The 12470-nt window shown below is 44.9% G+C and overlaps 1 protein-coding gene across 4 annotated transcripts in view; it reads left to right on the forward strand.

Moving 5' to 3' along the window:
* Positions 1–12470, forward strand: part of SETD5 (SET domain containing 5) — a 161788-nt gene that overhangs the window by 93320 nt on the left and 55998 nt on the right. For all 4 annotated transcript variants that reach the window (XR_013346570.1, XM_077821013.1, XM_077821014.1 and 1 more), the window contains exons 9-13: positions 6011–6159; positions 8288–8405; positions 8861–8970; positions 9263–9512; positions 9728–9811. Coding sequence is in view for 3 of the 4 variants with exons in the window: in XM_077821013.1 (XP_077677139.1) it covers positions 6011–6159; positions 8288–8405; positions 8861–8970; positions 9263–9512; positions 9728–9811 (711 nt within the window). In the remaining variant the exon portion in view is untranslated. The remainder of the gene's footprint in view (positions 1–6010; positions 6160–8287; positions 8406–8860; positions 8971–9262; positions 9513–9727; positions 9812–12470) is intronic.

The following is a 12470-nucleotide window of genomic DNA, read 5'->3' on the forward strand; positions in this document are numbered from 1 at the left end:
GAGAAGACACAACTTGGACTCAGTGTTTACGATCCCTCCCCTGGTTCTCACCACCCTGAACTGGTGGAAAGACCCAAGATAGGTAATAATGGGGGTGCCCTTTGTTAACCCACAACCATCAGTATCCTTAATTTTGGATGTGTCAAACATAGCATGGGGAGCCCATCTTAACAACTTCGGATCTTGGATCCTCTGGTCCCAGGAAGGAACTCTCCTGCACATAAACATCAGCAGTTCAGAGCGGTGTACTTAGCATGCCAGATGTTCCTTCCCCAGGTCTCAGGCAAGGTGGTACAAGTCCTGACAGACAATACAGCAGCCAGGTTCTATGTCAATAAGCAAGGATGGACTTGATCCTCAACCCTGTATCAGAAGACTGGCCATCTATGGGACTTCTGTGCGAGACGCTCCATTCATCTCCAGGTGTCACATCTCCTGGGAGCCTGGAACATATTGGCAGATAACCAAATTCATTTTCCAAAGGTGGGGGCCTCCCCAGGTGGATCTGTTCACCATCAGGCAGAACAGAAAATGCCGTTGTTTTTGTTCACTGCAGGGCACAGCCCAGGCTCCCTCTCCGGTGCCTTTCTACTCTTGTGGGCAGACCACCTACTGTACGCCCCGGCCCGCCCGCCCGCCCCAATCCCCTTAATGCACACAGTTCTTCTAAAAATCAAGCGGGACAAGGCATGAATTATCCTCATAGCACCAGTGTGGCCATGCCAGCATTGGTTCAGCATGCTCCTGGACCTCTCAGTGGCAGCTCCGCTCTCACTCCCAGTCCGACCGCACCCAATTTCTCAAGACCACAGCTGGTTACTTCACCTGAATCTCACCTACTTGCACCTAACTGCATGGATGCTGCATGGCTGAACCCTGAAGAGCAGGTTTGCTCAGAACAGGATCGGCACGTACCTCTCCCCACCCCTATGGGAGATCAGTGTTCTCCCATGAAATAACAGTTCTTAAGGGCTTGGAAAAACTGTATCCTCAAGTTCACAAATTGACCCTCCCCCACAGGGGATTTCAGCTTGTTCCTGTCGAAACTCATCCTCTCCCCACCCCTCTTTGAGTCATTAGCATAGCGATCCCTGCTACTTCGCTCTTGGAAGGTCGCCTTCCTGGTGGTGATAATCTCAGCCAGAAGGGTCTCTGAGGTCAAGGCCCTTTTGTCAGAACCACCTTACATGGTGTTCAAGGACAAGGTTCAACTGAGCCCCCCCGTCTGGCCTTCCTGCCAAAGGTGGTGTCACAATTCATTAATAACTAGGTCATATGCCTACCTGTCTTCTTCCCAAAACCTCTCAAGAACTCTGAGGAATGATGGCTTCATTCATTGGACATTAGGCAGGCCTTCACTTTTTATATTGAGAGAACTAAACCCTTCTGCAAATCCATGCAACTCTTTGTGGCAATAGTAGAAAGGATGAGAGGGCTAACCGCGTCAACCCAAAGGATCTCGTCCTGGATAACCGCCTGTATTTGGTCTTGTTTCGAGCAGGCGAACGTTTTATTTTTAGCCATAGTAACCGCTCATTCCACAAGAGCCTGAGCTTCGTCAGCGGTGTTCCTTGCACAGGTCCCAAACCAGGGCATCTACAGAGCTGCAACCTGGTCTTCAGTGCATATCTTTGCATCTCACTGTGCCATCACCCAACAGGCCCAAGACGAGGCCAGTTTGGAAAGCAGTGTTGCAGTCAACATGTCCATTAACTCTGAGCCCACCTCCTGGGGTTCTGCTTGTGAGTCACCTAGCATGGAATGGACTTGAAGAAAAAATGGTTAGTAACTTTCTGTAACTGTTATTCTTTGAGATGTTGCTCATGTCCATTCCATGGCCTCTCTGTCAGAGTTACCGGTAAGAAGGAACTGACAAGGCATGGAGCCAGCAGCACCCTTATATTGGCACATACGTGTGCAGCTCCAGAGGGCGCTACAGTCAGCCCAGCAAATACCCCTAAGGGAACATTCTCTGGCAATCATTCGCATGGCGCATGCACACCCATCGTGGAACGGACATGAGCAGCACATCTCGAAGAACAGTTATGGAAGGTTATTAACAGTTTTTTCCTAAAGAAAGCTTGTCCTCAAAGCATTGCACTCCCACTTAACCATGTTCTGATCATTCCTGTGTTTTGTAGATGAGTGGCAGCCTCTTTCCTTTCCCTTCCCAACTTTGATCTTTACTATTTGATCTTCTGTGTGCTCCCAGAGTCTCTCTCTCAGGATCATGGTAGCAATAGTGTTGGCTTTACGGAAGAAGAGAGTCACTTATCTGTTCTTAGACAATATTTCTAATAAGAGTCTGTACAGAAAAAGTGGAGGAAACACAGAGATATGGTTTCTAGAGTATCTTGAATCAAGGACAGATTCATGGTGCCAGGAAAGTCTATCATAGGCCTGGACTGAGGATGAATACTATCTGGAACATAGTCTCAGATCAGAAAAAACATTGACATAAGATGAAGATGACCGTAATGGAAAACAAAAAGTATCACAAACAAAAATCCAGTTCTTACAGGACCCTGTTTGGAATTTTGATCTCATACACAGGCATGCTTCAATGATCAGGGGTTTGTGAGAGATCTCTCCACTAATTCCTGGTATACCCTCTGCTTCTCACCCTCTTCTGTGCATTGGCAGAGATCTAGTTCCAGTTGCACACTTTTCACTTCCACAACTGGTGAGTGCAGAATATCAATTTTTTTTTAAAGTGATCTTCCAAATTCAGCTCAGGGAATAAATATCAGAAAGAGAATACAGCATCCACCAGCCGGAACACAATGATTCTTTCTTTTTGTTTTTTCCGTGGAAAATGGAGCTGTTTTGGTTCAATAATCAATGTGTCTGGTAGGATTTTCGTAATAACAAAACACAATCAGCCCTACCACAGAGAGAAATTCTCCTGTCCTTGGCAGAGCACAGTTTCCTATCTGTATTTCCTACTGTCCATTAAAGGATTAGCAGAGTGGCTCCTACACCTGGAAATACCTTGTTCATCTTTTTTTGTATCTGGAAACAATAAAGTACCCTGCGGGGTCTCAATGTAATAGGACCTGGAATGTGAGGAAGTGAATGACACTTCAAAAGCTGGGTAAGTTCCCTCCAGTATGTCTTCCCACATTTTCCATTGCTCCTGGGATAGGAAGGAGAGAGCAGCAGTGATGCTGTTTATCTTTCCGGCTGTAGAAGCTATGGCTCTCAGGCCTCATTAACCTAGTATTGGCACTTGGGATGCCTCTCTCATAGAGGAGGTCTGCTATTGAATCATAGAATCATAGAATATCAGGGTTGGAAGGGACCTCAGGAGGTCATCTAGTCCAACCCCCTGCTCAAAAGCAGGACCAATCCCCAATTAAATCATCCCAGCAAGGGCTTTGTCAAGCCTGACCTTAAAAACTTCTAAGGAAGGAGATTCCACCACCTCCCTAGGCAACGCATTCCAGTGTTTCACCACCCTCCTAGTGAAAAAGTTTTTCCTAATATCCAACCTAAACCTCCCCCTCTGCAACTTGAGACCATTACTCCTTGTCCTGTCCTCTTCTACCACTGAGAATAGTCTAGAACCATCCTCTCTGGAACCACCTCTCAGGTAGTTGAAAGCAGCTATCAAATCCCCCCTCATTCTTCTCTTCCGCAGACTAAACAATCCCAGTTCCCTCAGCCTCTCCTCATAAGTCATGTGTTCCAGACCCCTAATCATTTTTGTTGCCCTTCGCTGAACTCTTTCCAATTTATCCACATCCTTCTTGTAGTGTGGGGCCCAAAACTGGACACAGTACTCCAGATGAGGCCTCACCAATGTCGAATAGAGGGGGACGATCACATCCCTCGATCTGCTCGCTATGCCCCTACTTATACATCCCAAAATGCCATTGGCCTTCTTGGCAACAAGGGCACACTGCTGACTCATATCCAGCTTCTCTTCCACTGTCACCCCTAGGTCCTTTTCCGCAGAACTGCTGCCTAGCCATTCGGTCCCTAGTCTATAGCTGTGTATTGGGTTCTTCCGTCCTAAGTGCAGGACCCTGCACTTATCCTTATTGAACCTCATCAGATTTCTTTTGGCCCAATCCTCCAATTTTGTCTAGGTCCCTCTGTATCCTATCCCTGCCCTCCAGTGTATCTACCACTCCTCCCAGTTTAGTATCATCTGCAAATTTGCTGAGAGTGCAAGCCACACCATCCTCCAGATCATTTATGAAGATATTGAACAAAACCGGCCCCAGGACCGACCCCTGGGGCACTCCACTTGACACCGGCTACCAACTAGACATAGAGCCATTGGTCACTACCCGTTGAGCCCGACAATCTAGCCAACTTTCTACCCACCTTATAGTGCATTCATCCAGCCCGTACTTCTTTAACTCGCTGACAAGAATACTGTGGGAGACCGTGTCCAAAGCTTTGCTAAAGTCAAGAAACAATACATCCACTGCTTTCCCTTCATCCACAGAACCAGTAATCTCATCATAGAAGGCGATTAGATATTGAAAGCAGTTTTCTACCCGGAACCAGAGTGGTTTAAAATAAATACTTGGATGAAGTGATTATTGCTTTCATGGACCACAAGAGAGAACTTGTTCTACTGGCTGGTGCAAAGTCCATAGTTTTAACTCCATGTTAAACTAATGGAGCATAGACTTGAAATCCTCCAGAGGGTTTTATTATGGGTGTATAAGAGTGTCCAAACAAAAAGTACAAATCTCTGTAGTGTAGTGTTCTCAACGTGTTTAAAAAAAAGAAAGGAAGAAAGTTTTGTACAAATTTCAACATTAAACCTTTGGGCATCAATCTTATTCCAACCCTGCAAAGTCATAGAGCCACAATCTTGAAATCTCATTTTGCTCCTTACAGTCCAGATTGAACCACTGCAGGAAGTGTTGTTACACTTCATATCTATCAGAATAGGCCTTCTGATAGTTGCTGTCTCCAATCAGAAGTGTGAGGTTTTTCTTTTGTTTTTTAAGTTTGGAACTTTCTCCATTGGGACCCAGTGTCGTACTTTGAATTCAAATAGGCAGTTCTCACAATTGTCATAGCATTCGTTTCCTACGTGAAGTCAAGAAATGTTCTTCCTTCAGTTAAGCATTTCAGCCCTTAGGAGCACTGACAGTCTCAGGGCAGAGTAGTCACGTATTGAGATTTGCTACACAGATATCGGGTAAGTTCACCAAGTTTGTATATTGGTCATCCAGTCTTAGCCGATGCAGTTTTGGGGGGGCGGGGCCAGAAGTCTTCTCCGTGAATTGGTGTCCAGGGGGAGATGGAGGAGTTATGTATAATCTACCTCATTTTGCGTGTCCACATTTAAAGGATGATCCTGCTTCCCACCCTGGAGACGCACTGTTTTGACAATCCCACTGTAACAGCTCTGTGGACCTTAGCATGAAGAATAGGAAAGTTTATCCATGCTTACCTGAAAATTTGCTTTCTTCAAATATTAAGGTCCTCAGATCCTGGAGACAAATGGGTCATCCAGAATAGAGAAGGAAATTGACATCCAAGGATTTGGGGTTGTTGTCATTAGGAAGAATTTACCATGCTCAGCAGTGAGAGAAATTGTGCTTTTTTCCTCAATTTGTAATTTAGGAAAGTAGTTTTGAATTATCCTGGCTGTGGAAATTATCTTAACTAGAGGGAAGGAATTTAAGGAGGTGGGGCATTCTCCTACTGCCAGTGATTGACAGGTCTGGTTCTGCCCCCAAGCTGCAATCAGGCTGAAGTACCAATTCTAATGGATCTGTTGATCTTATTACTCAAAGAAAGGACATTTTTGGTTAAGCACAGATGAATTTTCCTATTCCCAAGAATAAACATTATTTCCAAGTTATTGCCTGTTGCCCAAATGTCTGTCTTGGAGTGAGTGGTGTCATGAGCTGATCAGAATTCCTAGGTCCTGTTACTAGAAGCCAGTTTGTTCATATGTAAATCATAGGATAAAATCTACAGGGTTGTTGCCTGAGGTTCTGTTTTGAGTTCTCATATTTTGTTCTGGTTTCCATTGCAGTTGCAACTGGGAAGAGTGACTCGGGTTCAGAAGCACCGGAAGATCTTGAGGGCAGCAAGAGACTTGGCATTAGATACCCTTATAATTGAATATCGAGGAAAGGTTATGTTACGGCAGCAATTTGAGGTCAATGGGCATTTCTTCAAAAAGTAAGAGTGCTATTCAATGACCAGTGTGAGAGCACGGGGGCATGGAGTGATTGAGGACCGCTGTGGGGGAACCCCACACTGCCAGAGACCCTGCCACAAGGGGTCATGCAATTGTGCCAGGCACAGAAAAGTAAAAAAGATATAAAACAGCCCAGATTAAGTTGAAGGAGATTCCCCCAACTGAGCCATTCTATTTAGGTGACACATCTGAGGAGCTGTCCCAGATTGAGGTGTCAGTAGAGGTGGTTTTGGAACAAACTGATACATTTAAACAGTAATAAGTCGGGACCAGATTGTATTCACCCAAGAGTTCTGATGGAACTCAAATGTGAAATTACAGAACTGCTAACTATGGTATGTAACTTATTGCTTAAATCAGCCTCTGTACCAGATAACTGGTGAATAGCTAATGTGACACCGATTTTTAATAAAGGCTCCAGATGCCATCCTGGCAGTTACAGGCCAGTCAGCCTAACTTCAGTACCGGGCAGACTGGTTGCAAATATAGTAAAGAACAGAATTATCAGAGACACAGGTGAACACGATATGTTGGAGAAGAGTCAACCCAGATTTTGTAAAGGGAAATCGTGCCTCACCAATCTTATTAGAATTATTTGAGGTGTGAACAAATGTGGACATGAGTGATGCAGTGGATATAGTGCACTTGAATTTTCAGAAAGCCTTTGACAAAGTCCCTCACCAAAAGCTCTTAAGCAAAGTAAGGAGTCATGGGATGAGGGTCCTCTCATAAATCAGTAACTAGTTACAAGATAGGAAACAAAGGGTAGGAATTAATGATCAGTTTTCACAGTGAAGAGAGGTAAGTAGCGGGGTCCCCCAGTGATCTGTACTGGTACCAGTGTTGTTCAACCAATTCATAAATGATCTGGAAAAAGGGGTAAGCAGTGAGGTGGCAAAGTTTGCAGATGATACAAAATTACTCAAGATAGTTAGATCTAAGGCAGACTGTGAAGTGTTACAAAGTGATCTCAAAACTGGATGACTGGGTAACAAAATGGCAGATGAAATTCAATGTTGATAAATTCAAAGTAATGCACATTGGAAACATAATCCCAACTATACATACAAAATGATGGGGTCTGAATTAGCTGTTACCACTCGAGAGAGACCTTGGCATCATGATGGATAGTTCTCCGAAAACATCCAGTCAATGTGCAGCAGCAGTCAAAAAAGCTAACAACATTAGAAACCTTTAGGAAAGGAATAGGTAATAGCACAGAAAATATAATTCCACTATATAAATTCATGGTACGCCCACACCTTGAATACTTGTGCAGTTATGGTTGCCCCATATAAAAAAAAATATATTCGAATTAGGAAAGTACAGATGGGGAGGCAAGAAATGAGTGGGGGATGGAGCAGCTTCCATATGAGGAGATTAAAGAGGCTTGGACTGTTCAGCTTGGGAAAGAGGAGACTAAGGGGGGATACGACAGAGGTCTATAAAATCATGAGTGGTGTGGAGAACGTGAATAAGGAAATGTCATTGACCCCCTCACATAGTGCACAAGCCAGTGATCACCCGAGTCCATTAATATGCAGCAAGTTTAAAACCAATATAAGGAAGTACTTCTGCACACAGTGCACAGCCATCTTGTGGCACTCGTTGCCAGGGGATGTTGTGAATGCCAAAAGTATAAAAAAAAACTTTGATAAGTTCATGGAGGATAGATTCATCAATGCCAATTAGCCAAGATGATCAGGAACCAAAGCCTATGGTCTGGGTGTCCCATAACTACTGACTGCCAGAAGTTGGAACTGGACAACAGTGGATAGATCACTTGATAAATTGCCCTGTTCTGCTCACTCCCTCTGAAACATCTGGCACTGGCCTCTGCCAGAAGACAGGATACTGGGCTAGATGAACCATTGGTCTTACTCAATGTGGCCATTCTTATATTCTTATGTGTTTTTCCATTTATGGAATAAAAATCTCCTCTTTTTTGGGTAGATCTGTTGTATTATGAGTTAGGAGCTGCATGAACTCCCTGAGTGAAAGAAGCAAAGGAAGAGCTGCTTCCCATATTCCTGTTCAGTAAGGAGTGGCTGTTATACTGGTGGTGGGAATTGAGTCTGGGGGGATTACAAGAGTTTGTTACTTCCCTAGGCCATACCCCTTTGTGCTGTTCTACTCTAACTTCAACGGTGTTGAGATGTGTGTGGATGCCCGCACCTTTGGCAACGACGCCAGGTTCATCAGGCGTTCCTGTACACCGAATGCAGAGGTAAACTTCCTGCTCCCCTGTCAGTGGAAACGCAGGCCAGCAGTGCACAGGTGTTAGTGTAGCCCCTTTCACGAGCATTCAAGCCCTGAATAAAATGAAGTGGCCACAAGTAATGTCAGTGAAGGGAAGAGAGAGAGTTTGATAATCCATCAGAGGGCTGTACAGATTTTTCCCATTTGGCTGCCTGTAGGCTGAAGATGGAGGAACAGGGAGGGAAGAGGTTGGGGAGCACAAGGCCTTTCTCCCGAAGGCCTAAGAGAGCTAGAGAAGGGAAGACTCGTAGGTTTCCTCTGGTCAGGGCACAGGAGTGGTCCAGGATAGGACAAAGTAATGGATGGGGAAGGGCAGCAAAGCAGGCTTTTTTCTAAGGATAGTTGAGAGGGTAATTTTAGCGTGCCATGCAGGAACTCCCATCTCTCTTGGGGTGTCAGTTTCTGTCTGTTTTGTTTGTGAAGGTCCGTCATGTGATTGCTGATGGGATGATCCACCTGTGTATCTACGCACTCACCACCATTGCCAAGGACACAGAGGTCACCATTGCCTTTGACTATGAGTACAGCATCTGGTGAGTCCCTCATCTCACCAGCCTGCGCTGGTCTCCTGGCACAGACCTCGTCCTCCTCCTCCTCCAGCCCCTTCCTCTTTTCTTACATTTTGCTCCATCATCTGCTGAATTGTATTTTCATGTATTCTATTCTGCCCAGTTCTACTGGCCTCTTCTCTGATAGAGGCTGGAAGGTAGCAGGCTCTCCTTGCTTTGGCACCTGGTGAGATCTATAGTAGCAGATGCATTTAATGTCTCTGTAGGAGGGCTGAGAAATGAGGAGTGACACAGATATGTTTGTGTTTTGGACCAGCAACTATAAAGTGGACTGTGCGTGTCACAAGGGGAACAGGAATTGCCCTGTACAGAAACGGAACCCAAATGCTGCAGAACACCTACCTCCACCTGTTCTAGGCACACTGATGATTGGGGCAGAAACTAGGCGTCGGAAAGCCCGTAGGAAGGAACTAGAATTGGAACAGCAGGGCATTGCATCAGATGAGAACAGCAACCAGCAGGCAGAGGAGGTTCCAGAGGGACCTGCTGCAGCCAGTGACAATGAGGTAAAATTTGACACTTTATAATGTCAGGTGTCTGATCATTCACTGTGGAGGACTTTGGTCCTACAGGGTGCTGGTATCTCCAGAACTGCCACAGCTCTTTCTTAAGCCTCACCCTAGTGAGATAGCAAAACTAATCCTAGTAATTTTTCAATTGCTCCATATTTTCATTTTGCAATGGTGACTCCTCTGAGTCCTGGCTTCTCTCTGCTCTTCAGGCTGCAGATAAAGAAGAGAAGCAAGAGGAGGGGGAAAGAGAGGAGGCTGTGGATGAGCAGGGAGCCCTGGCTCACAGCAGACGGGTGAGTACCTCTTCTACTCTGATCTGTAGTTTCGTTTTTCGTGGCAGGTGTATAGGATGGAGCAGGTCATGCAGGGCCAGTTGGTTGTTTCTCTTGTTTAGTGACATGATTCCAAATGTTCAGAAACCACTGACTTGTCAGGAAGGGTGAACCAGGCAGATTTCACATCCCACGATGTCTGTACACTGCTGGTTAGGCTCCAATAAGTTAGAGATGGAGAAAATCTAGTAACTACCATTTGCTTTGTGGGACTGTCTCACAGCCTACAACATCCAATTGGTAAGAATGTTTTTCCTTTCTTGGTTTCATTCAGTTAGTCCTAGCTCCTTTCTTGGTCACTAAATAATTTCTCCTTACTCCCTGGTGTCCAAACACTTCAAAGTAAATATTGTTAGGTTACTATCATGTCCCTATGCCTCCTCCTTCCCTCCCTCCTTTGTAGCCTAGCCAAGCTTATATATACTTAGCTGTTTTAATCTTTCATCACACCTATACATCAATCCCTCCAGGTCCCTGATCATTTTCCTTTTTTCTGAATTCCCTCCAACTTTTCTGCAAGGTTGCTAGCTAATGCCCTAGGAGGCATGTCTTCCCTGTATCTTTTATTAGTGATCCTTGTTTTGCACACACACGGTTGTAAAAGTCCTCCTTAGTCCACTTAGATTTTTGGCAACACACAGTCCTTTTGCTCTTTTTCTTCCCTTTTCCTTGCAACCCTAGCTACTATGGTTTTCTGGTGTGGTTACTTGCTGTTTATCCTCAGATCTTTGAGGAGACCCTTAAACTAACACTACAATCCTTGATTTTTTCCCAAGGATTTATAGTCTATTGTGCCTTCTTTATAGCATCTGGGTTGGTTTTCTGGGTGGTAGTTTTCTGTATAACTAAGAACTAGGTTTTTTTAATGTATGTACTTCAAGAGGATGTTTATCCTGAGATGTGTCCTTGACATTAATTGAAAGTGCAATGAAAATAACAGCAGTACATACTCCATCCACCAACCAGCACATATATCACAGTTCAAAATCACCCACTTTTCGTGTTCCCCCGAAATGCTTTAGCCCTCTCTGAAATGCCTGCTTCCACAGATTGGGTTTGTTTCCAGTGGTATCCTGCATGGATCAGTTCTGATCCCTACTCTTAGTAACATTTTTATCAGTGACTTGGAAGAAAACAAAATCATCATTGGTCAAGTTTTCAAATGACACAAGAGTTGGGATAGTGGTAAATAATGAAGAGGATAGATCACTGACTCAGGGTGATCTGGGTCACTTTGTAAACGGAGTGCACGCAAACACTGTGTGTTGTAATTCAGCTAAATGTAAATGCATACATCTAGAAATAAAGAATATAGGTCATATTCACAGGATCAAAACTAAGGTTGAGTTTCCTAGGGGATTCAAGCAGATGATGGAGAAAAGGCAAGACGAGGCTGAAGGGAAATGTCAAGAATCGCAGGTGCAAGCTGGACTGGAGAACTGTTAGGGTAGACTGCTGGGTGAGGAAAATGGCCAGCAGAAACGTGACTACAAGAACCGGCAGAGGAAAAGACCAGCTAGTGAGGGAGAAATAGAGCTCAGGAATATGTTTGCTGAGTTGGAAAATGAAAAAGAGATGCATCAGGCGTAACAGAAGGTGGGAGGGCAAGGAGAAAGAGAAGAGCAGCTAAGAAGAGGGAAAGAGTCAATGGAGATAGCCAGAGTTTGGAGCCCCAGGAGGATACAGGATGACTCACGGAAGATTACAAAAGAGAACAATAGGCAAGAGAACTTGCAGTCAGAAAAAACAGGAGGAAGGCTGGAGAATCACACCACCACCAGGAAGAGGCAGGTCTATGTGATTGGTGACTCCCGATTAAGAAGAACAGACAGGCCTGTCATTAGAGCTGATCCGGAAAACAGAGGGGTGTGCGGTCTGCCGGGAGCTCAGATACAGGATATGGAACTGAGGCTGAAGAGGATCCTAATGGGATCAAGAAAGAATCCACTGATTGTCCTTCACATGGGAACAAACAATACTGCTAGAACATATCAAAGGAGATTTTGCCAGGCTGGGGAAGACACTTACTTAAAGAAATGGAGGCTCAGGTGACCTTCAGTGGGATTCTGCCTCTCTCTAGAGGAGGAGAACCAAGGCAAGACAAGATTATGATGATCAACAGATGGCTCAGGCAGTGGTACTATAATAAGGGCTTTGGGATGTTCGTCCAGTGGGAGGCATTCATGGACAGAAGACTTCAGTGGATGGACTCCCCCTGAGTAGGGAGGGAAATGGACTTTTGAGGTGGCGGTTGGCCCAACTAATTAAAAGAGTTTTAAACAAGGAGCTCCAGGGAGACAATTGGGAGATGCTCAAGTAATCTCCGCGCCTGATTCTAATATTGACCAGGAGGAAGAGAGAGAGAGAATATACAGCAATGGAGAAAGGAAACAATGGTGAGTAAGAGAATGGACATTAAGAGGAAAGATAGTGCCAATGAAGCTAACAGTCAGGTAGGCGATACTGGCAGTAGAATGACTACCCAATCAGATGAGGAATGTGGGCAAAGCCAAGCAGAAACTACTAAATTGTCTGTATATCAATGCAAGGAGCCTGGGTAACAAAATGGAGGAACTAGAACCACTGGTGCAGGAAGCAAAACCAGATACTATAAGAATAA

The sequence above is a fragment of the Eretmochelys imbricata genome, chromosome 7 (genome assembly GCF_965152235.1).
Source record: "Eretmochelys imbricata isolate rEreImb1 chromosome 7, rEreImb1.hap1, whole genome shotgun sequence".
Taxonomy (NCBI): Eukaryota; Metazoa; Chordata; order Testudines; family Cheloniidae; genus Eretmochelys; species Eretmochelys imbricata.